At 33.5% G+C, this 26641-nt stretch overlaps 2 protein-coding genes across 4 annotated transcripts in view; both read left to right on the top strand.

Moving 5' to 3' along the window:
- nectin4a (nectin cell adhesion molecule 4a) overlaps nt 1-15697 on the top strand; it is a 47792-nt gene extending 32095 nt beyond the window's left edge. For both annotated transcript variants that reach the window (XM_017356997.4, XM_683919.10), the window contains exons 6-11: nt 7128-7279; nt 8367-8526; nt 8609-8684; nt 10693-10749; nt 11846-12019; nt 13655-15697. In XM_017356997.4, coding sequence (XP_017212486.2) covers nt 7128-7279; nt 8367-8526; nt 8609-8684; nt 10693-10749; nt 11846-12019; nt 13655-14092 — 1057 coding nt within the window. In that variant the 3' untranslated portion in view covers nt 14093-15697. The remainder of the gene's footprint in view (nt 1-7127; nt 7280-8366; nt 8527-8608; nt 8685-10692; nt 10750-11845; nt 12020-13654) is intronic.
- An 891-nt stretch (nt 15698-16588) lies between these two features.
- coro1b (coronin, actin binding protein, 1B) overlaps nt 16589-26641 on the top strand; it is a 37842-nt gene continuing 27789 nt past the window's right edge. Inside the window, exons 1-3 of one of the 2 annotated variants that reach the window (XR_012382444.1) lie at nt 16589-17016; nt 21718-21923; nt 26225-26347. Coding sequence is in view for 1 of the 2 variants with exons in the window: in NM_001109707.1 (NP_001103177.1) it covers nt 21720-21923; nt 26225-26347 (327 nt within the window). In the remaining variant the exon portion in view is untranslated. 2 annotated transcript variants of the gene reach the window in all.

The following is a 26641-nucleotide window of genomic DNA, read 5'->3' as shown; positions in this document are numbered from 1 at the left end:
TTCAGTCCACTGTATTATTTGGGGTGTAACGGTTCACAAAATCCATTGTTCGTTTGTAAATATCACAGTGGTGTGATGGTTTGGTACCGTTTCAACACAGAAAAAAAAGATTTACCTTGATTTTTACACATTTTTTATTTATTAAAACTATGATCATAAATCTTTTCTTTACATTGAACAATGATGGATCTATACTTCACCAGTCTTCTATCTAGGGTGTCTACTTAGCAGCACATAAAACAAAAAGAGCTCCTTATCGGGCCGTCAGTGAGTGTCTGTCACGCTAGTTTGTTTAGTGTGTTTGGTTTGTGGACAGTGCAGGTCTGCTTGATGTGACAATCTCGCCTGCAGTGGAAAAATCCCTCTGGCTATAGGGACAGCGGTTCAGACACAGAACTGCCTGAGAGAAACTCGTTAAGGAATAGTGTGAAAAGGCTCAATTAATGTAAACGCTGAATAACCTGTTTTTAGCTGTCTGAACCTCTGTTTGTCTTCTTTTCCTACTCAATTACTTTCCCAGTAACATATTTATTTGAGTTGTTTATTTCAGTGTTTTTTTAGAATGCCAGGAGCATGACGACAAGGTTTCACAAGTGCTGAGCACTCAGAGATCTTTAGAGATTATTATTTCTTAAATGCACAGACAGATGGAGAATGAGTTAAACACAGTGCTGTAGGATTTTTGGACGAGTACTGAAAGAACTCTCATCCTAAGCATGTTCTTAGGTTCTAGGTAATCACATTAATTTTAATAGCCATATTGCAATGAACTTGTCCAGTTTATGCCTGACTGGTGTAGTGTGTGTTTATAGTACTTTCTTTGGGCTGCTATTATGTTTCACACACTTTAGGCTCTTTATTTTCCAAATATCTGTTTCTCAAATAATTGCCGTGAATCATTTGGTTTTTACTGCGTACCAAACTAAAAGTCTTGTACCAAATTGTTCCGTATGAACATGTGTATCGTTCTATTCCTACATATAATTTTTATGTATACTATGTATTTTCATTTTATATATATTATATAAGTACAATTATATACGAATTAATCATATATAACATTAATTCTTTATTATGTTTTTTTTATTAAGTCAATTTTTGTTGCTAGGTTTATGGTTTGCATGTAAAACTAGACAATGCTTTTTCTGTCACAAACTGACTATTCTATTCTTCTTTTAAACTTTTCACTTATAAGTTCCTTGGAGTTTTTGTGTATGTTTATAAACCATTTATCCAAAGAGCACCAACACGTTTAAACCCAAAGCACTTTTTGTTAGAATCTGGATTGACTATTCTAAAATGCTTTGTTTACTGGACCTACAACAACTACCCAAAATCACCGTTGGTACAAAAATTCAGGCCCAGTATAGGGAAGCACATTAAATGCACTAACTAGTCAGTTTTAAATTTGATTTAAATTTTTTTTACACTTAACTTAACTTACAGTGCTCAGGATAATTGAGTACACCCCATTTTGAAAATGATTATTTTTCTTTGAATATGAATATGATTTTATCAGTGAATATAGGCAATTTAAGTTGGTGCACTTAAACTAAACAGATTTATTAAACAGCTATATTTATTCAAATATTAGTCACCAAACATATTTAGAAATTGAAGGATAATACAATTAAATTGAAGCAAAATATTGCAAAGAAAAAATTAATTACATAATTTTATTCATAAAAATAAATTAACTGAATCATTATTTTTTTGCTTCTCTTGATTTTTCCATTTTTTAATGTGTATTTAATATATTTCTATAACATATACTGTAAATTTGGATGAACTAGTTTATTTTAAAGTTATTTCGTTAGATAAGCTCCAGATTTGGTTTTAGTACTGATTAATCTAATGCATTTGCACAAATATATTATTGTATAGCTTCCTATAAAAAAAAATATGAATTTAAAATATACATTTGTGAGGGGTGCACTTATATATGCTAAGCACTGTATAAGACTTTAAACATTCTATATTTGTCGAATCTTTTAATCCCTTACACCCCTGTGCGAGCTTTACACTATAGTCTGATGCTGGTCCGTTAACTGTTAAGTCAATGCAATTAAGTCACTTCTCTTCATTGCCATTTTAATAGGGGCGTTCTCAGATATTCAGAATGCAGAATCATGACTAATCACGTTTATTTTAATGGTTTTAGTGATTTCACTCAAAAATATACTTTTGCTGCTTGTACAAACGGCTTTTTTCATAGTTGTTTTTTGGGGGACAACCATAATGTTTTAGGTTCAACACACTTAAATTTGTAAATTGATCGAGTTAACAGTTAACAGTTAATCAACTTGATAGATTTGGCTTTGTTTTTTGTCTAGATTTTATGCATTTATCCATTATATGTATGTTTTACCGCTATGCTTCTTTTAAAGGCATCATCTAAAATAAACTTTAGTACTATTATTTTTATTATATATACTCAATTTAATGACTCTGGGTGCTCCGGTTTCCCTTACAGTCCAAAGACATGCAGTATAAGTGAATTGAATAAACCATATTGGCCGTAGTGTATGAGTGTGTGTGTAAAATGAGAGTGTATGGGTGTTTCCCAGTACTGGGTTGTGGCTCGAAGGGCTACCACTGCGTAAAACATATGCTGGAATAGTTGGTGGTTCATTCCACTGTGGCGATCCCTGATAGATAAGGGAATATACTGAAGGAAAATGAGAGAATGAATGAATGAATGAGCTTTATTAATTTTATTCTCTTATTGAAGTCTTGATTTTGGGATGCACTGCAGATCTTAATTGGTGGACCGAAGGGATCTGGTAGGCTGATATGTCAGTAGCTCATGGAGGTAAACAGGAGCTGTACTGTTTACAGATTTAAAAACAAAAAGTAAAAATTTTTAATTATCTCTAAAATGAACAGGTAGACCAGGCCCGGCGCCAGGAAGTCAAAACTGAGGGGGCACTTTAAATCCATAGGGGGGCACTAGACCTGGTGACTGATTTTGGTCTCTTGTTTCTTTCATTTAGGCTATTTATTCGCATTTATTATTACTTTGCATTACTGCCTAAGTTACTGACCTAAGGCAGTAATATATTCTACGTTTTAATAGTAATAACAATACGCAGTTTCGCTATTACGAATTTTATTAACGATGGTAATGCATACCGCTTATTAATGCAGACGGATGATGGCTTCAGTGCCAAACGAGTGCTTTAAATCATATGTTATTCTCCTTATTTCCGTTTTATTTCAAATAACAGCCCTATGAATGTTTAAAGTTTTAGGTAAAGACGTCAAATTATGCCCACACATGCAAGCTGACCCACGATCAGACAATTCATTTAACCGGTAAATAAATATAGTGAAATCAGCTTAACCGAGTCATCACGCTTCACAACCAACATCAGTGTTGGGGAAAAGCTAAATGTGACAATCTAATGTCATTCAAAACAATTACTTAGTTACATTTTAAGGCATTAGTGTAGCCAGAAAAATACCTAAAAAAGATACAAAAATTCACAGTTATTACCGTGAAAATTGGTTAAATTTTTATATGCTATATAGCCTAACTTTTTTTTCATCATTTTAAATGTAAAAACAAAGATTTGTCTAAGGCTATTATAAATGTGCTTTTTTCGTGATATTGTAAACCATCATAAACCATATGTACCATAGTTTCTAGGCCTACCCGTCATTTTATTTATTAATTATTTTATTTATTAGGCCTTTTTTAATAGCTTGTTTTCAGGGTATTTTCATTTTAGGGCCATGAGCTACGTCAAAACAAACTCGATATGTTGTATTTTAGCTCTTAAAACAGATCTACAATATATTTTATGTTGTTTAATTTTGCATGAGCAAATAGCAGTATAGCCTAAGTTACATATTTTTAAAAGATTATCATTCTGCTTACCTGCAGCGCACGAGATTTCTCGGTTGATCCGCGGTAAATCCACTTAAGCACTATACCTATTCCATTTATAACACTGCAAACTTGACTTCGCAGGCCGATCATCTTTAAACGCAAAATGCATTTATTTTGTGTTATACCTTGACTGCAGTTGCATAATGGGATGTTTCTCTACGCAACTGTAAAAGTGCACTTTTCAGCAAAATGAAAGCAAACATTCAAAGGGTTCTGCGTTTTGTCAATTTTAGCTTAATTGTAATAATATTAATAATAATATTAATAAATAAATTAAAATATTATTTATAGTGTAGCCTACTGTGGGACTGTGCAGTAAACTATTTATTTTTATTAAAACATTTTTATTAGCCTACATCTTCCCGAATAACTAATAAATGACTGGCAGTTGCGTCTCTGCTAAAATTAATTTAACAGCAAATTTCTTATGTGTTTTTTCCTTTTAGAGCTCAAGAGAGTTGTGTTTAAATAATTAGTTAACCAAAACATGTAATGAATTAAGCTGCTCCTATCATGTCACCCATTTTCTCCCTTGTGAGTTGAGTGCGCCTCCATCGCCGTGTGCGCGTTTTAAAGGCTATTTACGGGCGCACCAGACCTGACGCGGGGACCGGATCTCTGGACTATAGGACTAGTTTTAACCTCACCATTTTCATAATTTAATTGCTATGTCATATATTTTAAAATATTTAAATGTGTGTTCTGAAGGTTGGAAGGACGGGAGTGTTAATAATTAATGACAGAAAGAATTTTCAGTTTGAGTGAACAATCCTTTATAAAAACTGGGGGGGCACAAACTCTGTCTGAGGGGGCAATGCCACCCTTTGCCCCCCCGTAGCGCCGGGCCTGAGGTAGACGGACCGTAAGATTGGAGTAATATCTTCCCTCCCTGCAAACATTTTACAGTAGGGGAGGAGGAAATGTTATTATCAAAGCCACACTGGTGTACATGTAAATAATACACTCACTGAGAGGTCACCGAATAAAACATGACAGTTGTTTTTCGCAGTCGTGAGCAAGTCTGAGGTAATTAGTCACAGTCACACACCTATTTTCTGGCATTTTTCAGGACGAGTGACTAAGGGGGGTGTAGACATGGACATTTAGATGATCACGCAATTCCTGAGACAAACATTCTCCACTTTTCTCCACCTCCAGCGAGTGGGGGAACCTGTTTTCGGGCTGTAAATGCAAAGTAAATGAAGTAACTGTGGCCTGGTGTCATGTTGCAACTTGCGCGGCAAACAGACGGAGCGTATTTTCACACGGAGGGAGAGCGCGGGGGGATGAGGAAAGCATTGTGAGGGGGAGATGAGTGGGTTTATGACGATGTCGTGAGGAGTATTCTTCTGCATGGACTGAGTAATGCTACTGTCTTCATGCAAATCACACCGTCACATATGAAAAACATTAAAGATATAGTTCCTGGTGCATGTTGCAGACACAGTTCTCATTGTCTGTTGAAACAGAGTTGACCTTTTTGTGATTTTTATCAATATTAATAAGCTTATTGACGAGGGAGCTTATTGATGAAGTTTCCAGAAAACTGCAAAGCTACTAAACTACAAAGTCCTCATCTTTGAAAACTGCACTTAAAATAATGGATGTAGAATGTTTTCAGTCAGAAATGTCTTGTAAATTTCTTTAATAATGGATTAATATATAGAAAGATATGGAGTTTGTGTAGATTTTTTTTTTTTTTTTTTTGTGAATTGCACTACGATAGTCTTTATTTTGTCTTTATTTTAGATAAAAAAGATATTCTGAATAGTGTCCAATTAAGATAAAACATACACTTTAAAAAAAGTGGCATGCTGAAACAAAAGTAGAAGGAATCACTGCTTTTAATATTGTATTGTGAAACTCAACCCTAAAAGGTTTTATGTTCAGATGTCTTGTAATGCACATTTGTTGAATTAAATTGTTGCTTTAAAGCATTAATAAACTATTGTTAATGTTGTTGACTCAATGACAATATCAAAACAGTACAAAATAATTTGTACATTTTTATTTATTTATTTTAATTTTACCAATGAGACTCAATGGCAATATGCTTAATTTTAATTTAATTTAATTTAATTAAATTTTAATTTAATTTAATTTTATTTAATTTAATTTTATTTTATTTTATTTTATTTTATTTTATTTTATTTTATTTTATTTTATTTTATTTTGTTTTGTTTTGTTTTGTTTTGTTTATTTAAAAAAAAATGGGTGTAGAAAGTTTTCAGTTAGAATTTTTATTGTAGATGCCTTATTAATTTTTACCAGATGTAACTCATGAATATATAGAAAAATATGGAATTTGGATAGAGCTGTTTTTTGTGAAATGCACTACAAGAGTCTTTATTTTGTCTGTATTTTTAAAAATTGTGAAAAAATCTACTATTAACAGTGTGTGCAATTGAAAAAAGTGGCATACTGAAACAGTAATAATAGTAATCACTGCTTTAAATGTTGTGTTGTGAAACTCAAAAAAAAATGTGTGTTCAAATAATTAATATTTAGAAATTGCTAGTAAATCACAGTAATGCACATTTAATGATTGAATTGTTATTTATTTTGAATTTTTTTTAATAATGAGACTCAGTGGCAACATGCTTAACACTTTTTATTTTTTTTTTATTTATTTATTTATTTGTTTTATTACTGAGTGACACTATGACGAACATGAAAAAACATTTTCTGATGAACTGATATGCTGGACATAAGTATTTTATTTTGTTTTATTTCATTATGACTGAATAACGGGCGACACAGTGGCTCAGTGGTTAGCACTGTTGCCTCACAGCAAAACGGTCGCTGCTTCAAGTCCCGGCTGGGTCGGTTGGCTTTTCTGTGCAGATTTTGCATGTTCTATCTATGTTCGTGTGGGTTTCCTCCAGGTGCTCTGGTTTCCTCCACAGTTCAAAGACATGCGCTATAGGAAAATTGAATAAACTAAATTGACTGTAGTGTTAGTGTGCATGTCAGTGTTTAGGGAGGCTTCCTAGTACTGGGTTGCAGCTGGAAGGGCATCCGCTATGTAAAACAAATGCTGGATTAGTTAGCGGTTCATTTCGCTGTGGTGACCCCTAATGAATAAAGAGACTAAATGACTGAATAACCTGAAAAAAATCAGATGAATTGAAAGTGATACAGATCAAGGATATTTTAAGCTGATGTTTCCTCAATTATTCAGTATGTGCAGAATATTAAGGTTTTGCATATAAATAGTATTTCTTTGTTTCCACAGGAAAGATGGGGCTCTACCGGAGGGTGTGATTGTGGACGGAGGCACTCTGCTCTTTTCTAGACCCCTCCGCTTGGCAGATAAAGGACATTACATCTGCACCACCACCAATCTGGTGGGATCTGGAAAAACCGAGATCGCAGTAAAAATATCAGGTGTGTGTGCCACCAAAAACCCTTCAGTGAGGCTGCAGTGCAACGATCAGTGCTGTCATCTAGTGAAAAAATATTGCAACTGCATGTCTTAAAAGCTTTACAATGAATGGCATGGTAGTTTAAATGTATACATATAATTTATACATTTAAATGTATATGATTTACATATTTAAAATCAGCATTTTCTAACCCATAAAACTAAAGTAATACTTTAAATGGACAAAAACAACAGCACAACACCTTTAAAGAAATAGAAAATAGGCTCATTTTATAGCTCCTCTAGAGATAAACATTTGGGTTTTACAATTTTTTAATTCATTCAATCAATTAAATTTTAATTTTTTCATTCAGCCAATCTCTTGGTTTGGTGGGAGAACTTTTAGCTTAGCTTAGCATAAATCATTGAATCGGATTAGACCATTAGCATCTTGCTCAAAAATGACCAGATTTTTAACAGTTTTTCTTCTGTAGTTACAGTATATCATGTACTAAAAATGTACGCTGATGTGACTAGGAACTATACTCTTATTCTGCCATAATCATCCAGGAACTTTGCTGCTGTATTATGGCCCCAGCAGATGGAGTGATATTACAGTACACACAACTGGTACATGCTCCTTGTGCAAGCAAGTGGTCACCTTGAATGGTATGGCAAAAAAGTTCCTTTATTATTACGCCAGAACGAGTGTATTGTTCCTAGCCATATCGACCTAAAGAATCTATCATTTTCAATTTACGTCAATCTTAGTACACAGTGTAACTACAGAAGAGTCAAGGTTAAATGGTCAAATGATTTAAACTCCTTGGTCATTTTTACTGAAATGCTAATGGTCTAATCTGTTTCAATCATTTGTGCTAAGCTACGCTAAAAATGCCCCTAGAGATTGACTTATAAATAAAAAAATGGTAAAACTGTTTAACTCTAGGGGAGTTGTAAAATGTTGTCAATTTTCAAAAAAAAATAAAAAATAAAAAGGTGGAGTGTTCCTTTAAAATGAACATAGATGCCGAGAAATGATATCTAGATTTGTGTTTTTAATGCAATACAGTTGAACAAACAATATGTTTTTCTGCACGTTTGTTTCAGAGCCGACTCCTCCTATCGCCTCGGTGAACTTCATGCTGATGATCACCATCGCTGCTCTTGCTGCAGGGGTTGTTCTCACTCTTATCGGTGTGATCATTTGTGTTAACCGTCACTATAAACGCAAAAATAATCAACTGGCCATAGAGCTGGATGAAAAAAAGTAAGTCGTTTTTGCTTTCACTTTATGAACTGCTGTGAATATGAGTGTGTGCTACACCCTCACCTTTCTTGTCTTTTTAAAGGGTGGAAATCAACACTCTATCAAGACAGGCCTCGTTTAGGAGAGTGAACTCCAGCAGCACAGACAACAGATACTCGGTAAAACTACTGTAAAACATGCACTTATTTTTTTTATTTCTTGTTGACCAGAGATTTGTGCTCATATTTGGGCTTTGTAAGATGTTAACAAGTTGATCATAATACACTTTAAAAATGCTGGGTTATTTTAGCCCAATGTGCCTAATATGGATAAACCCAATGTTGGGCTAAGTTTTTTAAAAAAAAAATTTTTCATTCAATTTAAATGACACTATTTAAATCAATGGTTGGGTTTGTTCTTATTTGACCCAACATTGGGTTAAAACAACCCTTTTATAGATTGTACAGTAATAAATAAATAAATAAAAACAGCAATAATGTGAAATCTGCATCTAAAATAATTGTTTGCTTAATATTTTAAGTCTAGTTATACTTTATTTGTTGTTCTGGCACAGAAAAACTACTGTCAGGATTAATTGCACAGGATTTACCAAACTTGTATTTTGAAAAATACATGGACACTCAGTTAAAATACTTGGATTACAAATACCCCAACATATAAACCACCTATAGGTTATAATAGCACCTTCCAAACTATGGGTTATAGTAACCCAAAGCATAGGGTTGTAAAATTTAACCCAATGCATTGGGTTATTTTTGATTAAATGTTTTTTTTTTTTCCTGGTATTAATATTGCTACTATTACTAGTACTGCTATTAATTTTTAATTATGGCTGTGTAAATTAATAAAATACAGGTTTCAAAGATACTGAAAATGCTTTTTTCCATTACATTTAAAGTTCCAGACACTTTTATGTACGTTTTTATCCATTTAATGTAGATTGATTATGAAGTGCGCCTTTGTATCATCAACAGTTAAGAGTGCTGGTGAAACAGATATTAAAAACAAAACCAAATAGTTAGTTTGATTTTAAAAAGTGCAACATTATTGCGTTATAACTTAAATAAACTTCATAAGGCATGATTATTATATGCATTTGCAAATACATTCCCATTTAAATGCAAAATGTATACACTGCTATAAGTCATGACAACTAAAGTTTGTTTTGTTCATTTACGTCATATAAGCTGTCTTAAGTCAGTTTAATGTAATCTCAGTTAAAATGACTTCCTAAGGGTAATTTAATTCAACCTAAAATTGTAATGCAGCCACAGGTTTTTTTAGTTTATTGAAATAAAATGCGATTTACTATTTGACTTGTCTATGGGATTTGGGCTTTTATGTATTTTCTAAAAAGCTAGTCTTAACCCTTTTTTGTGTCTGTGTTGGTAGATTACACGCACTTAATAATCAACATTGGCATTGCTTGTTTTTTGCTGAATTTGCACTTTATTTTTGCATCGACCATTATGGAAATTAGAGGCTGTGTATTTGTTCTTTAATTTGTGCATTTCATTACAATAACTCACAATGCTTTACACTCGGTTTTAATGGAATTTAACTTACATGCTATTTGAACTTGGCCCTACAGTAGTTAAAATATATTCCTCTAATGGCAGAGCTGATTTATTTATTTATTTTTGTTATTGCTTTACTCTTCAGTGTCACTTGATCCTTCAAAAGGTGTTTTATTATCAGTGTTAAAAATGTGTGGTATTTCTGCGGATTATATGAATAGAAAAGTTCAAAAGAGAAGCATTTTTTTGAAAAACTTTTCTTTTATTATAAATGTCTGTACTGTCACTCGACTTATTTAATACATCCTAACAGAATAAAAGTAAACATTTCTTTAAAAAAAAAACATAGTGACCCCTATAATGGTTTAATAAACAATGTTTGTGTGTATGTATGTATTCATTTTGTTTTTCGTTTATTAAATCATTTATTCATTTTATCTGAATCTATACAAATATTTGAAATGCTTTATTTACTCTGCTATTTTGCTTTCAAATAAATTCTTTCTGTTTTGATATCATCTAATGAAAAGAAACGTTTTTCACATACGTATGGCTCAAGCATTTAGGCGTGTTATGTTTCAAAGTATGTTTATTTATATACAAAGGGATGTAGAAATTAAATCAGCTATTTCTGTCTTCTTTTTTAAAGGAGGACAATCATCCTTTAAGAGTCGAAGGGACGATACGCACAAGTCTCTCCTCACTGGTTTGTGTTTTTTATTCATGTGCAATTTTCGAAATGCTTCAAAGAGAGCATTCACCCCAAAATTTAAATACTGTCATCATTTACTCATCCTCCTCTTATTCCAAGCCTGTTTGAGGTTCTTTCTTCTGTCAAACACAAAACAAGAAGAATATTGAAAGCAGCACCCTTTAACTTCATTAGTATTTTTTACCCAGACTATGGATGTCATAAGCTATGTTTCCATCCAAAGATGCTTATTAAATTTATGCACAAAACTGGAATATTGCTAAAAGACGTACAAATAAAGAAGCATTTCCATCTAATGAGTTAAAGTGAACAAAATCTGATACGTTTTTTTATGCATTTAAAAATTTTATGCGCATCTTGGGGTTTCCATCAACCAGTCTAACTATGTCTCCATCCACCTATTTTTATTCGCATGCAGGATAAGGGTGCTAACGCCCCATTCACAAGGGGCTTCAGCGTCAACACTTGACTGAAAGCGCCCGTGTAAATGGGGCATAAAGGTGGCACGGTGGCTCAGTGGTTAGCACTGTCACTTCACAGCAAGAAGGTCACTGGTTCGAGTCCTAGCTAGGCCAGTTGGCTCTGTGTGCATATTTGCATGTTCTTCCCATGTTTGCCTGGGTTTCCTCCGGGTGCTCCGGTTTTCCCCACAGTCCAAAGACATGCGCTATAGGTGAATTGGATGAACTAAATTGGCCATAGTGTATGAGTGTGTGTGTGAATGCGAGAGTGTTTAGGTGTTTCCTATTTTACAGGTTACAAAACATATACCGGGATAGTTGGCGGTTCATTCCGCTGTGGAGACTCCTGATAAAAAAGGAACTTAGCCGAGGGAAATGAATGAATGAAACATAGCTAATGGCTGCTAATTTGACAGCATTTGTGTTCAACAGAAGAAAGAAATGCATTCAATCTTTTAAACATGTAAACGGTGAGAGAATGTAGATTTTTTGGGTGAACTGTCCCTTTAATGTATATTTACTTTCATAGTCTGATATGATGCATATATAAACAGAGTAATAATAGTTTTAATTGTGGTAATAATGAAATGACTTGTTTAATTGTAATCCCTGACTGTTTACTTTAACAGGATCGTCCTCGCTCCAGGGATAGTCGTTCCACTCTGGGAGGAGTGGATTCACTGGGTCGGCCTGCAATTTATAACACGTCCAGAAGAGGGAGAGAGAAAACCATAGACAGAGCTGACAGAGAATCTGCTCGACTGATGATGGAGTCTTTTGAGCAGGACAGTAACATGTCACAGGTATGTATGAGTTATGATGCTTGAGTCTGCATGTGTGTTCCGTTTTATAAAGAACAAACTTTTTGTGTTCTATTTCAAGAAATGGGTCAGTAAATGGAGATATTTCAAAGTATCTTAATGTGCATCCACTTTAGAAGGTCAAAGGGATTTTATAATAATTATTATAATTACATTTATTTCTGCTCATTTAATGAGAGGTTTGCCTTTTGTTTTTGAGACCTTTACATGGTAATTGTTGATGTTTGTTAAATCTTGGTTTAGCTAGTTCAGCAGTTTGCTAGTTTATGGAAATATTGGATGTGGAAATGTGTTTGTGCCATACACTAAAAGTGATACATTACAATTTTAAGCACATTTTACTTACTTAAAAATGCATAAGCAACATAACACATACTTTCACATTATTTTCCCTAAAAAGTAACTAAGTGATACATTTACAGGGTTCCCATCCTTCTTGAAAATACTGGAATTTCAGACACATGGATTTAAGGCCTGGAAAGTACTTAACAATAAACATTGATCCTTGAAAGTGCTTAAATTAAATTTGAAATAAAATTTGTTTATAGTTTTCTTTCAACAATTGTACTCAATTGTCAAAAACAAAACAAAAAATGTAAAAAAATTTTAAATAAAAAATCTTAGATTTAAGTCTTGCAGTAATACTGACTAATAATGCATATTGCATCAATATTTCAGAAACTGCATTTGAATACTACTAGTATCATATAAAGTTTTACAGAAATATTAAGTCTAAGAGAAATGTTAAGTACAGTAAAGACTTTCATGATGCTACATAAGCTGGGGCATGAGTTCCAAATGTGCTTGATTTAAAATTGATGGTGCTTTAAAACATCCTTGAAAGTTCTTGAATCTACTTTTTATGAAAGTGTGTTTATGAACCCTGCATGTAGTTACTTAAAAAAGTGACTTGTAATATCGCTGTGGAGACCCCTGATGAATAAAGGGACTAAGCTGAAAAGAAAATGATTGAATGAATAAAAAAAAGGTTTATTTAATAGTTTAATAACTCACAGTATTGCTGTTTTACTATATTTTTATCAAGTAAATGCTGTCTCGGTGTACATATTGGACTCATGAGAGACCCACACTTTTAAATTGTGTTGTAGATGAAGAAAATGTAATAGTTATATATTTAAATGGCTTTGGTGCCAACTTTGAATATTTGAGTTTTACAAAAACAGTGGTACATATAAATGATTTGATATATTAATGTTAAATATATTTATTATAGAACATTTAGTAACACAAAAAGTTCACCCAAAAATGAACATTACCTCATCATTTACTCACACACTCAAGTGTTTTAAAACTTTTATGAATTTCTTTCTTCTGTTGAACACAAAAACAAGATGTTCTGAAGAATTCTTAAGGAGAAAAGGATCCATTGACATCCATAGTAGGAAGGAACACAAATTACTATGAAAGTCAATGGTTGTTTTTGATGTATATCTTCCTTTGTGTTCAGTAGAAAACAGAAATGTAAACTATTTTGAAACAAGTGGAAGATGACTAAATCTTTAAAGGGAATGAGTATCCCTTTAAAATAATTTTCAACAAATACATTTGCAAATGAATTGATTTGCACTAATCACTCTTTTCAATTTTGCCATTCAGGAAACCCATCTTCTCCCACCTCTCCACCCCTCTTCCTACACAATGGACCAGCCCGCAGACATGGTCAGATCTCGAAATGGCAATGCCATTCTGCCAGCAGAGGGGAGGCCGCATTCTGGAGGCAGTACCAGAGGGGGCAGCAGCAGGCATCATTCACCGTTAGTGACCATGTACCCGACTCTTACGGATGAAGAGGAAGGCTCTGTCAGCCCTACGGATTCGGGAGTCCACCGTGGTACACTGGAGCATGACGCTTTTGAAAATGGCGACAGCGAGACCACGAGTTCTCAGATATCTGAAGCTCTGTCCAGTCATTTTGAGCGCACTAATGGCACACTACGACCCAAAGTGAAACCAAACAACATCATTCTGCCAGCCAATACAACCATTTACTTTCATCCACATAGTCCACCTATCCATAAAGCTCAGATCGTTTAGAGGGATTGTTTGGATGGAAACGTCTTACATGAGAGGAGTCTTGGATTTATTGTTTGAAGTTCACTCTACACACAGCTGGACGATTACTAAGCCCAAAGTGGAACTTTTCTATAAACGTTTTATATGAACTTATTCTCAAGGTGGCAAAAACTTGAACTCTATCAAGCCATCATATGACCAAACTCAAACCTGAATATCAATATCAGCATTACACAAAGAGGCTCTCAAATAGCGGCATAATCTATTCTGGATTCTGGAACTGGGACGTTTGAGTATTAATGAACTACAATATGTGTTTCAGATACAGATTAGCTGAAAATTGCCAGAGCTGAGCTTGTCTTTGACCAGGAATTAAGATTTATATAAATATATATGTGCAGTGGGGAAAATATGTGTTAAACACACCATGCTTTTTCCTGGGGATAATATTTCTAAAGGAGCTGTTGACATAATTGAACCAGATTTTAGTAAAAACCCAAACAATGCAAACATAAAAATAAAACAAGCAAAAAAAAAAAGAGTTTTGTGTAATAACAGTGAAATCACACAAAGAGAAAGTACTAAACTACTGAAACATATCAAATAGACTTCAACAGAGTGTAAAAATCTTGATTCTGTGGGTCTCGTCTATTAAATCTGATCTTTAATTTGTATTCTCTATTGGATTCAAGTCAGGTGATTGGCTGGGCCATTCTACAGCTTGATTTTCTTTCTCTGAAAGCATTTGAGAGTTTCCTTTTTTGTGTTTTGAATCATTGTCTTGCTGCAATGTCCCGGTTTCATCTTCATCATCCTGCTAATGTAGATGTTGGAATGAAGCAACAAAAATTCATTTACAATGAGGAAGGGCAGAGGGTTGCTGAAGAACTACTGAGAGATTTCAAATCCTGTCTGGTCTTTCACTGCCTATCTACACCTCCTTTCATGTATTCAATACTTTTTTCATGCACCATTTTACTATGCATAACTTCATTTGTAAACGAATACGTTTAGTTTTATTTGCATATATTGATTTCTTTGGTTGTTACCAACATCCTGGTGACAATTTAAAGTCAACAGCGTCTTTAGAAATATGTTTTTTGAGGAAAATGGTGATGCGTTCAATACTTATTTTTGCTGCTGTATATATTACAACCTAATTCTTCACTTGAATTGCTGTTGAGGGAGAGAATGCTACAAGAACTGTTTTTTGGACAGTCAATCCTTCACTGTGACCGTATGTTTGTAATCCAGAGATGGTGTTTTGAAATGTTTTTGAATATACATAAATAATATGTGTGCATTTTCACTGTAAACTACCCGCTGCATGAATAGTATTATGAAGTATTGCATTGACAAATTTAAAAAAAAAAAGGTTCTTTATGTGTTCACAAACGCCATTGTTTACAACATTTATACTTCATTAGTTTCTAGTGCTTTAAATGTACTTAGGTTTAATAAGTGGGTTGTGTTATTGCAAGCTCCTGAGATATTTCTGTGACCTTTCTATATCTACAAAAAATATATAAAACCTTACTGGTTCCTGATGGTTGGTGTTTTCAGTTCTCTACAGTGTATGAGGGTGGTGTTCATGTATGGCCAGTTATTAAATCCTCTTTAATAATGTGTCCATGTTAGATTAATTCCACACTTAAAATGAAGATGTAAAATGTTGTACGTAACAATGTCAAAGAAAATGTGAAGGCTGCTCATGTTCTGCAATTTACATGACCAACCCAGATAATTAATCACTTCAAACTACTAAAAATGTCAACTTTTTAAAATCAGGGTGGTCAGAGATCAATGTCCCATAATGCAATTTGAAAGCAATACACCCATGAATCACAGGTAACCATCATTTCCTTCGAATACTACTAAAAAATCTGTGGATTCTTTGATGTAAACCAACACTATTAAAAGAAAAGGTAATTTTCTATTATATTATATTATATTATATTATATTATATTATATTATATTATATTATATTATATTATAATATATTATATTATATTATATTTATTATGGCATTGTTATGTAAACGTTTACTATCGACAATAATAGGGCTATTTTAGTCTAAAATAAGCGTTGTTGTTTGTACAGGAAACACGCATACATGAAGAACTTTGGGAATGTTGACTTTTATTTTGAATTTAAACCTGACTACCAGAAATTAACATTCCTTTTATTCCTTCGTTACTCCACATTACATTAGATTTGATAGAACGTAGTCTGTCATATTTTCCAAAACTGCCTCTGAATGTATAGGAAAATGAAAGAAATGGTTGAAATTATTTTTATTTGTTTGCAAATACTGTCCTTTTAGCAGCCTCCTTCACAAAACATGAAATAAAGAGTTCTTATCTTTTTTGCAATAACAACACGACATGCCGTCGACGTATTAGCCATTTCGAGTTTGTAGTTGATTCGTTTATTAATGACAAATTCCTGAATGACCACATTGTTCGCGAAGGGGGACTTTTGTCTCCTCAAAAAGGCGTATCGCCGTCCATTTTGTTGTCCGTTCACCATGGCGAGCTTCACACATCGATGCTTTAATTCTAGGCACATTCGCTGAGGAATTTACCTCCCATCCTCCTTTTTCCTTCAAAGCTATCGACGCTCTTTTTTCTTTATTTTAACTTCCTCAAAAGCCCGATTTTGTAAAGTACCTTTGTGTATACTTCGAAAACACATAAATGTGCTTTTATTTCCGTTGGTGATATGGATTAATTTGGCGATGCTTGCTAAAATTGACTGGATGTAATTGCTCCACCTGACCATGCAGAATATCCAGAACAACACGCTGCAAGGATTAGTGTTGTTTACATAGATTACTGCGTTTATACACAGCGTATATTTACACATCAAATCGCTTTCTTAATTTTAGCACATCTTCCAAGAAAGGGAAAAGAGAAGAGAAGAAAGAAGGAAACCCCAAAGAGAGGTACAGTGCACTGAGTGAATGTAACGTTAACCTGCTCATATGATCAGCTCATCTCATATCATGTCAGCAGCGCATTTTTGTGGTTACATGTTAATCACTAAGCTCATATGGTTATTATATAGCTGATATTTGATTTGTATTTATATGCTGTATGCATAATTAAAAACTAAAGTGTGCTTTTGCATTTATTATGTATTTAATGTTAAATGAAAATGATTTTTCATTGACAATTTATAGTTATGTGTTTGGGTAACTCAGATTGTAGTCTGTAAAATAATGATATTTCTAACTATTAAAAACAAAAATGCTGTTTTTAGACCATAAATTATGTATTTTTGCTTAAAACAACAAAAAATATCTATTTCTGACATGGATATTAATGTTTAGACAACACTAGAACGATGTTGTAAATAAAGAGGAGTTAAATTAGTGCTTGGTGAAATAAACCCTTTTTTCAGTCACAACAAATAATAACATTTGATATGACATTGAAAACATTGAATTTTATATAAACATCACAATATATTTTTTGGGAAAAAGAAATCCAAAAAGTTAATGTTTATAGATTTATTATTATTATTATCATGATATAACTGATACATGGTTTGTTTACGCTTGTTTATTCTGTATGCAATATGCATAATGGGAAAAACTAAACTGCTTTTGCATTTATTAATTTTTTGTGTATTTATTACTAAAAGAAAATTATTTTTGATTGACAATTTTTAGTTATGTATTTAGAAAACACACCATTGTAGTTTTTGTCTGTAAAACAAGGATAATTCTTCTCCATATATATATATATATATATATATATATATATATATATATATATATATATATATATATATTTTAATATTTCAAAACAATAAAATTGTTGTAAATAAAGGGGAGTTTAATTAGTTCTTGGTGAAATAAATCCTTTTTTTCAATTCACAAAAAAAAAAAAAACATTTGATATGACATTGAAAACATTGAATATTACTTTATTTAACTGATATATGGTTTGTTTTTATATGCTGTATGCATAATTGCAAAATCTGAATTGCGCTTATGCGTCGGTTTCTTAATTTATTGTGTATTTATTACTAAATGAAAATTCTTTTTGATTGACAATTTATTGTTATGTGTTTGGGTAACACAAAATTTTAGTTTTGTCTGTAAAATAATAATATTTGGGGGGTTGGGGTAATCAAAAAAGTTAATGTTTAATGATTTAATTTTATTATTTAAATCTCACCGTCTAATCAATAATAAATGATTAAAAGGTTGAGAAAAATGTTTATTTCTGTTTTTTTCTTGTCGTTGTTGAACATTATTTGTTGCTATAAAATTATTGACGCTTTTTAAAGAAAATGTAAAAGTTACAGACTAAAAATTATAACTTTTAATTACATCACAAAATAACTAAAACCTGAACTAAATGTAAAAATAGACACACCTATCAACTTTTTTGTTTTTTAGTTTTTAGGCTTTTTGATTGTCAAAGACACTGTAATTATATCCATTTTAAACTATCATTTGTTAAACTGTCATTTTTTTATAATAATTTAATTTAGTTCTTCCTGTTAATAATTGTCAGTATTGATTGATTCATTGATTAATCTTTTATCTGTATTCCTGTCTCTTAAAGAAAATGTGAAATTGTGAAATGTAAGGTACAGAAACACAACAATGTCCCATGAAAACAGCTCCTGGAAAGCACCTTTAGACCACAGTTCACATGTCACAGCATTAGGATTAACAAAGTTGTAAGCTATTTATAGTCGGTTGTTTACAGATACCATTGTTTTACTGCTTTAGCAAGTCTTCATTCTCTTATTTTGTTATTATAAAGAAGGAGTAATGGACGGAAACTGTACATCAGACCTTAAATGTTGCTGGTTTGTGGTTTCGCAGACACGTGAGAGCTGGAGGTGTCTAGAATTTCACTGGACAAGAGGGGCTCTCACTTTTATCTTAATACTCCATCCTATCTGACCCAGTAGCCGAGTTCTTCATTCAACACAACTGACATTATGAAAGTAATAGATATTATAATTGGCTGCAGTTAAAATTATGGGCAGATATTAACCAACCAAATCCATAAACAGTACACAGACACAGATGTGTGTATGAATGTATATTATATTACTAAGAATTTAAATTTTTCAATATATTTAAATATAATAATGTACAGACAACTAACATAAAAACATGTATTATGTTTATGTGTGCTAGTTGTTTTTAGGCATGGGCTGGTATAAGTTTCTGAATGTATACGATAGCCTTGGATAAAAATGTCATGGTTTCGCTGTATCTTGATTAGTGCTAAATATCACAATATAATTCTTACAAATTTAGATATTTTTTGGGGAAAAGTAATCAAAAATGTTAATGTTTATATATTTATTATTATTATTATCATGAAATAACTGATATATGGTTTTTTTATATGCTGTATGCATAATGGTGAAAACTAAACTGCTTTTGCATTTATTAATTTATTGTGTATTTTTTTTACTAAATGAAAATTCTTTTTGATATACAATTTATAGTTCTGTGTTTAGTAAACACACCATTGTAGTTTTTGTCTGTAAAATAATGATAATTCTTCCCAATTTAAAATGAAAATCAACCATAGTTTTTTTTTTTTTTCGCTTAAAATGGCAAAAAAATTCATTTTCAGCTGTATGTCTAAAATAGTTTTTTTTAAATGTCTGGGTAAAAAACTTTCTCAATTAAACATCAATTTTAGTTGTAATTTTAATTTTCACAATTTATTTACAGGGACATTTAAACAGGGCTCGAAATGAACTTTTTTACTTGGTAGCACCAGTGCTCCCAACTATAAATATTTAAGAGCACCAAAAAAATTTAGGAGCACCCACCAAAAATGAATAAGCACCACTGCATATTTTATTTTAAGGAATTTATTGTATTTAAAAACAACATCAGTTAGGACTTAAGAAATTTAGAAAACTTAGGAATTAGGAAAACACTTTCACTCTTCAGCCGTTTGCATTTCCCACGGTCACAAAAGCTCCTGTCATCTGTCAGCGGAAAGCCTTCAGTGATTAGACAGTTATTAGACAGCTAAAATGAAATAATATAGCGGCAGGGAATAGCGATTCAGCACGCCCTTAAATCAAAACAGGTCGCACTGCCACCAATATATACAGTTGCACAAATGCTCCCAAATATATTATGAGGTCGCATAGATAAAATTTCGGGCGCATATGCGACTAAAATGGTCGCGATTTCAAGCCCTGTTTATAACATTTTGGAACAGTAAACATGTGAGGGTAAACTTTTTTTAATAAATCATTGACTTCTGCTGTCTTCTTTAGTTTCAAAAACACAGATTTCTTAACAACACATAAAAAAACATTAAAAAGAAAACAAAATTCATATTCCTTAGGAACGGAAAATAACAGAAGCGTTTTTAAAGCCTTAACTTTTCCAAACCGCTGTAAACCTTGAAACTAGTAATCGTCCCCTGCCTAGTTGTGTGTGTATATTAGTATTAGTATATTTTAATAAATTGAAAAATCTAACTACTTAGTTTTACTTAAGATTTACTGAATTAGATGTGGGTTTTGTTTTGACTGAAAATATTATCATTTTTAGTTTTCATAAAATGAAAATCTGTCAAAATAACATTTAGTTTTCACTTTTTGTAACGGTTATTCCACTTTTTTTTATATGAAAACGTTGACTGATATTGGTCAGGATTTGAAAAAAATATTCATGAATATATTTTGCTGTTCATAATTTTTGCTGCAAGCATGCTGCTTATTTTAGGTCTTCATAAACATTTTAAGAAATTTATGATTGTCTTTTTAAAAGCTCCAATCAGCCTTTTGACCTTGTTTTAAGTGTTTGTATCTGGAATTTTGATGGAATCTTTCTTGTGTTTCTTGGGTTATGGAAAATACTGGTTGCTTTGTTGCTTGAATAAAATGTAAGTAAACGGATTTAAAGTATAAAGCATAAATGTTTTTCAGCAAATTGGGAAATATTTCCCATTTTCATAGCTGGATGTGCTAAAATAACTAAAATCACATCTAAAACTATTGTTAAAACCATACAGACAAAAACATTCTTTCATTCGTTTTCTTTTCGGCTTAGTCCCTTTAATAATCCGGGGTCGCCACAGCGGAATGAACCGCCAACTAATCCAGCATTTTTTTACGCAGCGGATGCCCTTCCGGCCGCAACCCATCTCTGGGAAACACACACACACATTCATATACACTCATACACTACGGGCAATTTAGCCTACCCAATTCACCTGTACCGCATGTCTTTGGACTGTGGGGGAACCCGAAGCACCTGGAGAAAACCCACATGAATGCAGGGAGAACATGCAAACTCCAGACAGAACCTAAGCTAAGGCTCGACCCAGCTCGACCCAGCGACCTTCTTGCTGTGAGGCGACAGCACTACCTACTGTGCCACTGCGTCACCTCAGACAAAAACAACAACTTATAATTACATCACAAAATTAGTAAAACCCGAACTAAAAGTAAAGATAGCCTAACATATTTCAGCTTACTTATTGATAAAAGCACTAAAACTACATGCATTTGAAATGTTTGTTTGCTAGACTGTCATTTTTAAAAGCATAATTTTGTTCTTGTATTCCTGTAATAGTTCTCCAGTATTGATTTTATTCATTGATTAATCTGTTATCTGTATTTCTGTGTCTTCCTCTCTCAGTCATGTCCTTCAGGAGGGGTGTTGTGAGGCAGAGTAAGTTCAGGCATGTGTTTGCTCAGGCCTGGAAGGCTGAGCACTGTCTTGATGATGTCAGAGTGTCCCGTGTGACGTGGGACGGCCCTCTCTGTGCTGCCAATCCCAAGTTCATCGCCGTTGTCATTGAGGCTGGAGGAGGTGGAGCCTTTCTTGTGTTGCCACTCGCCAAGGTTGGCATGCATTCACTTTGCCATATCCAAAAGCAATGTGCAATAAGAAATCACCTTTATTTTGCATAATCAGAATCAAACTTCTGGTTCAGCTCATATAGTTTTTTTTTTTTTGGCTGAATTGAAGTTTTGCTGGTAACAGGCTTATACTGTATACAATGTGATTATATACAATACAGTATTATACAGTTGAAGTCAGAATTATTTATTTAATTAATTATTTATTTAAAATTTAACAGAGCAAGGAAATTTTCACGGTATGTCTGATAATATTTTTTCTTCTGGAGAAAGTTTTGTTTTATTTAGGCTAGAATAAAATCAGTTTTAATTTTGTAAAAAAACATTTTAAGGTCAAAATTATTTGCCCCTTTAAGCTTTATTTTTTTTCGATAGTCTACAGTACAAATCACCATTATACAATAACTCGCCTAATTACCCTAGCCTGCCTAGTTAACCTAATTAAGGTTAAGCCTTTAAATGTCACTTTAAAGAGCCCATATTATACATGAAAAAGGGTCATATTTTGGTTATATGGGTCTCCAACAACATACTAATATGCATGCAAGGTCAAAAAACACTTTCATGGTCTTATAATATGCATTTATTGTTACCCAATTATCCCAGCGTATCCCAAATGAATCGCTCAGCGATTCATTTGTTCCCAAACCCCTCCTTAGTGCCAAGCTAATCTGCGCTGATTGGACCGATGACAGCCTGTTGCGATTGGTCGACAGCGTTCAGCGCGAGACAAATGCCCAGCGTGGTTTGTCAAGCCCCCGGCGGACGGGCCCGTGCGATAACCCCGTGTCCGTCTTAACCCCCCGCACGGGAAGTATGAACGGTACTTAGCAGTGAAAATGAAAACGATAGCATGCACATCTTTTACTGAGCTTGATTTCCGTGACCGAGCTTTTCTCCCTTCTCAGCTGTAACTTAGATCATTTCTATTTGCAATTATTGCTGTGGCACCTCTTGCGTGAAGTGTTATATGTTCTTAGGGCTTACCTGTTCTCTGCTTTGCCCAAAGATCCCATTCCCAGCCAGGGGGTTGAAGTGCTCACCAGCGTGTAGCAGGCTGCCTTTGTGCCTAATAAACTGGCCTTATTTTGCACGCACCCCTGGTGTATTGTCTGCCCATTCTCACAAGTCTCATACACCAGTCTTTTTTTTTTATCCTTCCTTTAACAAACTAATGAATCGCCCACTGTAAGCATGTAGACTGCTGAATCAATTATTTCCCCTCACACTTCCAATAATATCCAGGTAAGCACAGCGTCTTCTTGACTCATGACTTCAGGATCTATTTGTCTTCGCGGCTGTGTTAGTGGGCGGGGCGCAGGTTTAAATTGTCCCGGGTTTGCGCCCATAACAACCGTGTTTCATAGTCACATTACGCAAAAACGGCTAAAGACTCGTTATGAAGACAATTCATTCTAACCACTATGAGTCGACTCTTTTTTTTTTAAATTTTTTTTTTTAGATGAATCAATAGTTTTAAAAACTGTCCACTTTCAGATTTAAGCCTTAGCTGGAAATTTCACTTCACTTAGATCTGTTACACACTACATGGAAGCTCATTTTCGAAAACCCACTATAGGGGCTCTTTAAGCTGTACAGAAGTGTCTTGAAAAATATCTAGTCAAATAATATGTGCTGTCATCATGGCAAAGATAAAATAAATCAGTTATTAGAAATGAGTTATTAAAACTATTATGCTTAGAAATGGGTTGAAAAAAAATCTGCTCTCCGTTAAACAGAAATTAGGGAAAAAACATTAACAGGGGGGCTAATAATTCTGACATCAACTGTATGTATGTATACATGTATTAATTAATGACAATAAAAAAATATATTTTTTGCAAACTTTACAACTGAGTGGTAAGGATATACTCTAGAGAAAGAAAAGTACAAAAATACAAATCTTTAATGCTGTTTAATCTGCTTAGCATAATTGTTGAGTTAAATTTTTCAATTAAATGTTTAATCCAACTAAATGTTTAACCCAACTTAGTTTGTCAATGTTTGACCCAAAATTAGGTTAAAACTTAGGACCGCACTCTTGTAATTCTGGGACTTTCACTGACTTCCAGCATCTTAAAATAATTTTACTAGCTGTTGTAGTGTCGACCAGAATAAAGGTACATAATAGATTTTAAAAAAACTTACTATTTGGCACCTAATAGTCAGACATAGTTTATGAGTTTTGGGTATTTCTGCACTGAACAAACAGTTTAAAACATCTTTAACCTGTGTACAAATCATCTGCATTACCATCTACAATGTACCTATTTTTATCTTATATTTCCAACACAATGCAAACCATTAACAATTAATCCAAATTAAATTGTAATGATGTTGACGGCCCCCTGGCCATTGGGAAGAAGGATGCGGAGAACAGAATTTTTTTTTATTATAAAATATTTTTAATAATTAAAAGCAAAGCAAACAGGCGGCAGCTTCTCCGTCTCGACCAAAAAGCTGCTTGTGAACACACAAAACAGACAGCAACCCTTTGAGATGGATAGCAGGTGGGGGTGGGGGTAGGTTTTAACTCATAGAATATAAACAACCTGTAAACAAAGATCAAAAGTAGCCCGATTCCATAGGAAATCTGCAGATTCGGCAACACTGAGACAGACTGAAACACAAACTTTTAAAAATGAAGGCGTGGCTATCCACAATCACTCTCTGATTCTCTTCTGGGCTAGTATCGTATCGTTCCCTGATTCATCAAAGCGTTTTTCATAGTGATTCATCATATGAGCTAGGGTTGGGTGATGTCGACCAATTCAGCATCGTACAATGTCTAATGTGAAACCTAGTGATGGACGATGAAATTATTGTCGTAGGCGGTGGTGAATTATTTATGAATAATTAATTAATTCATAATGGATTAATTATTTGTAGCCTACCGTTTCAACTAGCTGACCCGCATGCTCTTTGTTTTACCCATAACAAATCATAAATAAAAAAGGATAAGTTGCACAAAAATCATCACCTGTCAATCACTATTTCCGCAAGGCTCTGGCTTGCATAGGCAGAGTGATCTCTGTCGTTATAGTGGCGTTGACAAACCTGAAGGTAAAAAAGGTGCACAACCAACAGTATCTGAGGTTTCTCTAAAATTACTAAGTACAAGCATGAAAGCGAAAGATTGAAGCAGTGCACTGACGCTGTGACACGTTACCTAATAGATTCAAAAGAATGAAGAGTTATTAGATAAAGAAAAGATTAATTAAATATCACCTTTAACAACTACAGTGAGACGCGATCCAGCGGTACCTCCTTGATAAACTGTCCGACGTGAACTGCTCTCTGGGGTTTTGTGCTCTAAGCACCTGACCCGCACGTGTGACACAGTGTGTGTTTGTGTGTGGGTACAGTGTGGATGGAGCGTTTTTCAGAAATGCTAGATGAAACGCCAGTGTGGACGTGGATCGTTCTCATTCTAAAATGCGCGTGTAACTTAGTGTAAACGGGGCCCGAGTGGGTATTTTTCATGAGCAGTTTGCCGCTGCGACAGGGGCAGGGTGGAGTTAATTAAAGTTAATTAATTACTAGTTAATTAAAGTTATTAGTAACTAAGTTATGGTTACTAATAACCTTAACTTTTCTTAATTTGATTGTAATGCAGTAATGTGTTTTGTAAAGCTGCTTAGGAAATAATAAATAAAAAGCGCCATACATATAAACTTGAATTCAATCGAATCGTGTTGTATAGAGATCTTCTTCTTAAATGCAATAAAATCTGGACAATAAGCTATTTAATTAAACAAATTGTTTTGAAATGAAACACATTAGTGTAAATGACACCTTATAAACAAAAAAATGTTGTCAACATAAGGGACTTCCTTTGGTTTCTTTCCTAAACAAAAACAAAGTATAATAATATTAGTATTGCATAAGTTTTTATTTGCAATCACAGTTTTTATCAGGAAAAAAATTAATGAAAAGGGATTTTAAGTATCAGAACTGCATAAGTGTAATATTTTAAAGTAATATGTAAAACATATATATTTTATTATGACAAGGATTATAACTATGTAAGTTAACGATAAAAATATGGCTCTTTAAATTATTTTAACAAAGCAACAGAGATATAAACACATTTACGACAGAGAGAAACGATATTGTTGGGATTGCATTCAGAACAATAGTTTTTCAACTGATAAATAATACCTGACAGCCAGCAGAAGCAGCAGAGCACATGACAGAGGACTCATTGCTGGATATTAAACTAATAAACATTTACCAGTTTCACCCTATGAGATCTAATCAGAGTGTGGTTTGTTGTTGTTTAGAGCGGACGAGTGGACCAGAACACGCCGACAGTCTGCGGCCATGCTGCGCCAGTGCTGGATGTGCAGTGGTGTCCACATGATGATAATGTCATCGCCAGCGCTTCAGAGGACTGCACTGTCAAGGTCAGTTTCATTTCCTTTTGCAAAACATACTCATCGTTTATGAATGAGGAATGAGGTGTCTTCAGTAGATCAGCCTTCAGCAGTGACATTTGCATTACACTGATCTCAACTAAACTGAACTTCAACAGAGACATTCATACTAAACTGAACTGAAGCATTTGAACTATTTACTCTCTTCTCTTCTTCATCTACGTTCAGCTGCTTTGACACAATTTACATCGTAAAAAGGCCTCTAGAAATAAATTGAGTTGATACATGCTCCTGAAATGTAGATTATATCCGTGAAATGTTTTA

Source organism: Danio rerio, chromosome 7 (assembly GCF_049306965.1).
Source record: "Danio rerio strain Tuebingen ecotype United States chromosome 7, GRCz12tu, whole genome shotgun sequence".
Taxonomy (NCBI): Eukaryota; Metazoa; Chordata; class Actinopteri; order Cypriniformes; family Danionidae; genus Danio; species Danio rerio.
This window is presented reverse-complemented; position numbering and strand designations above follow the sequence as displayed.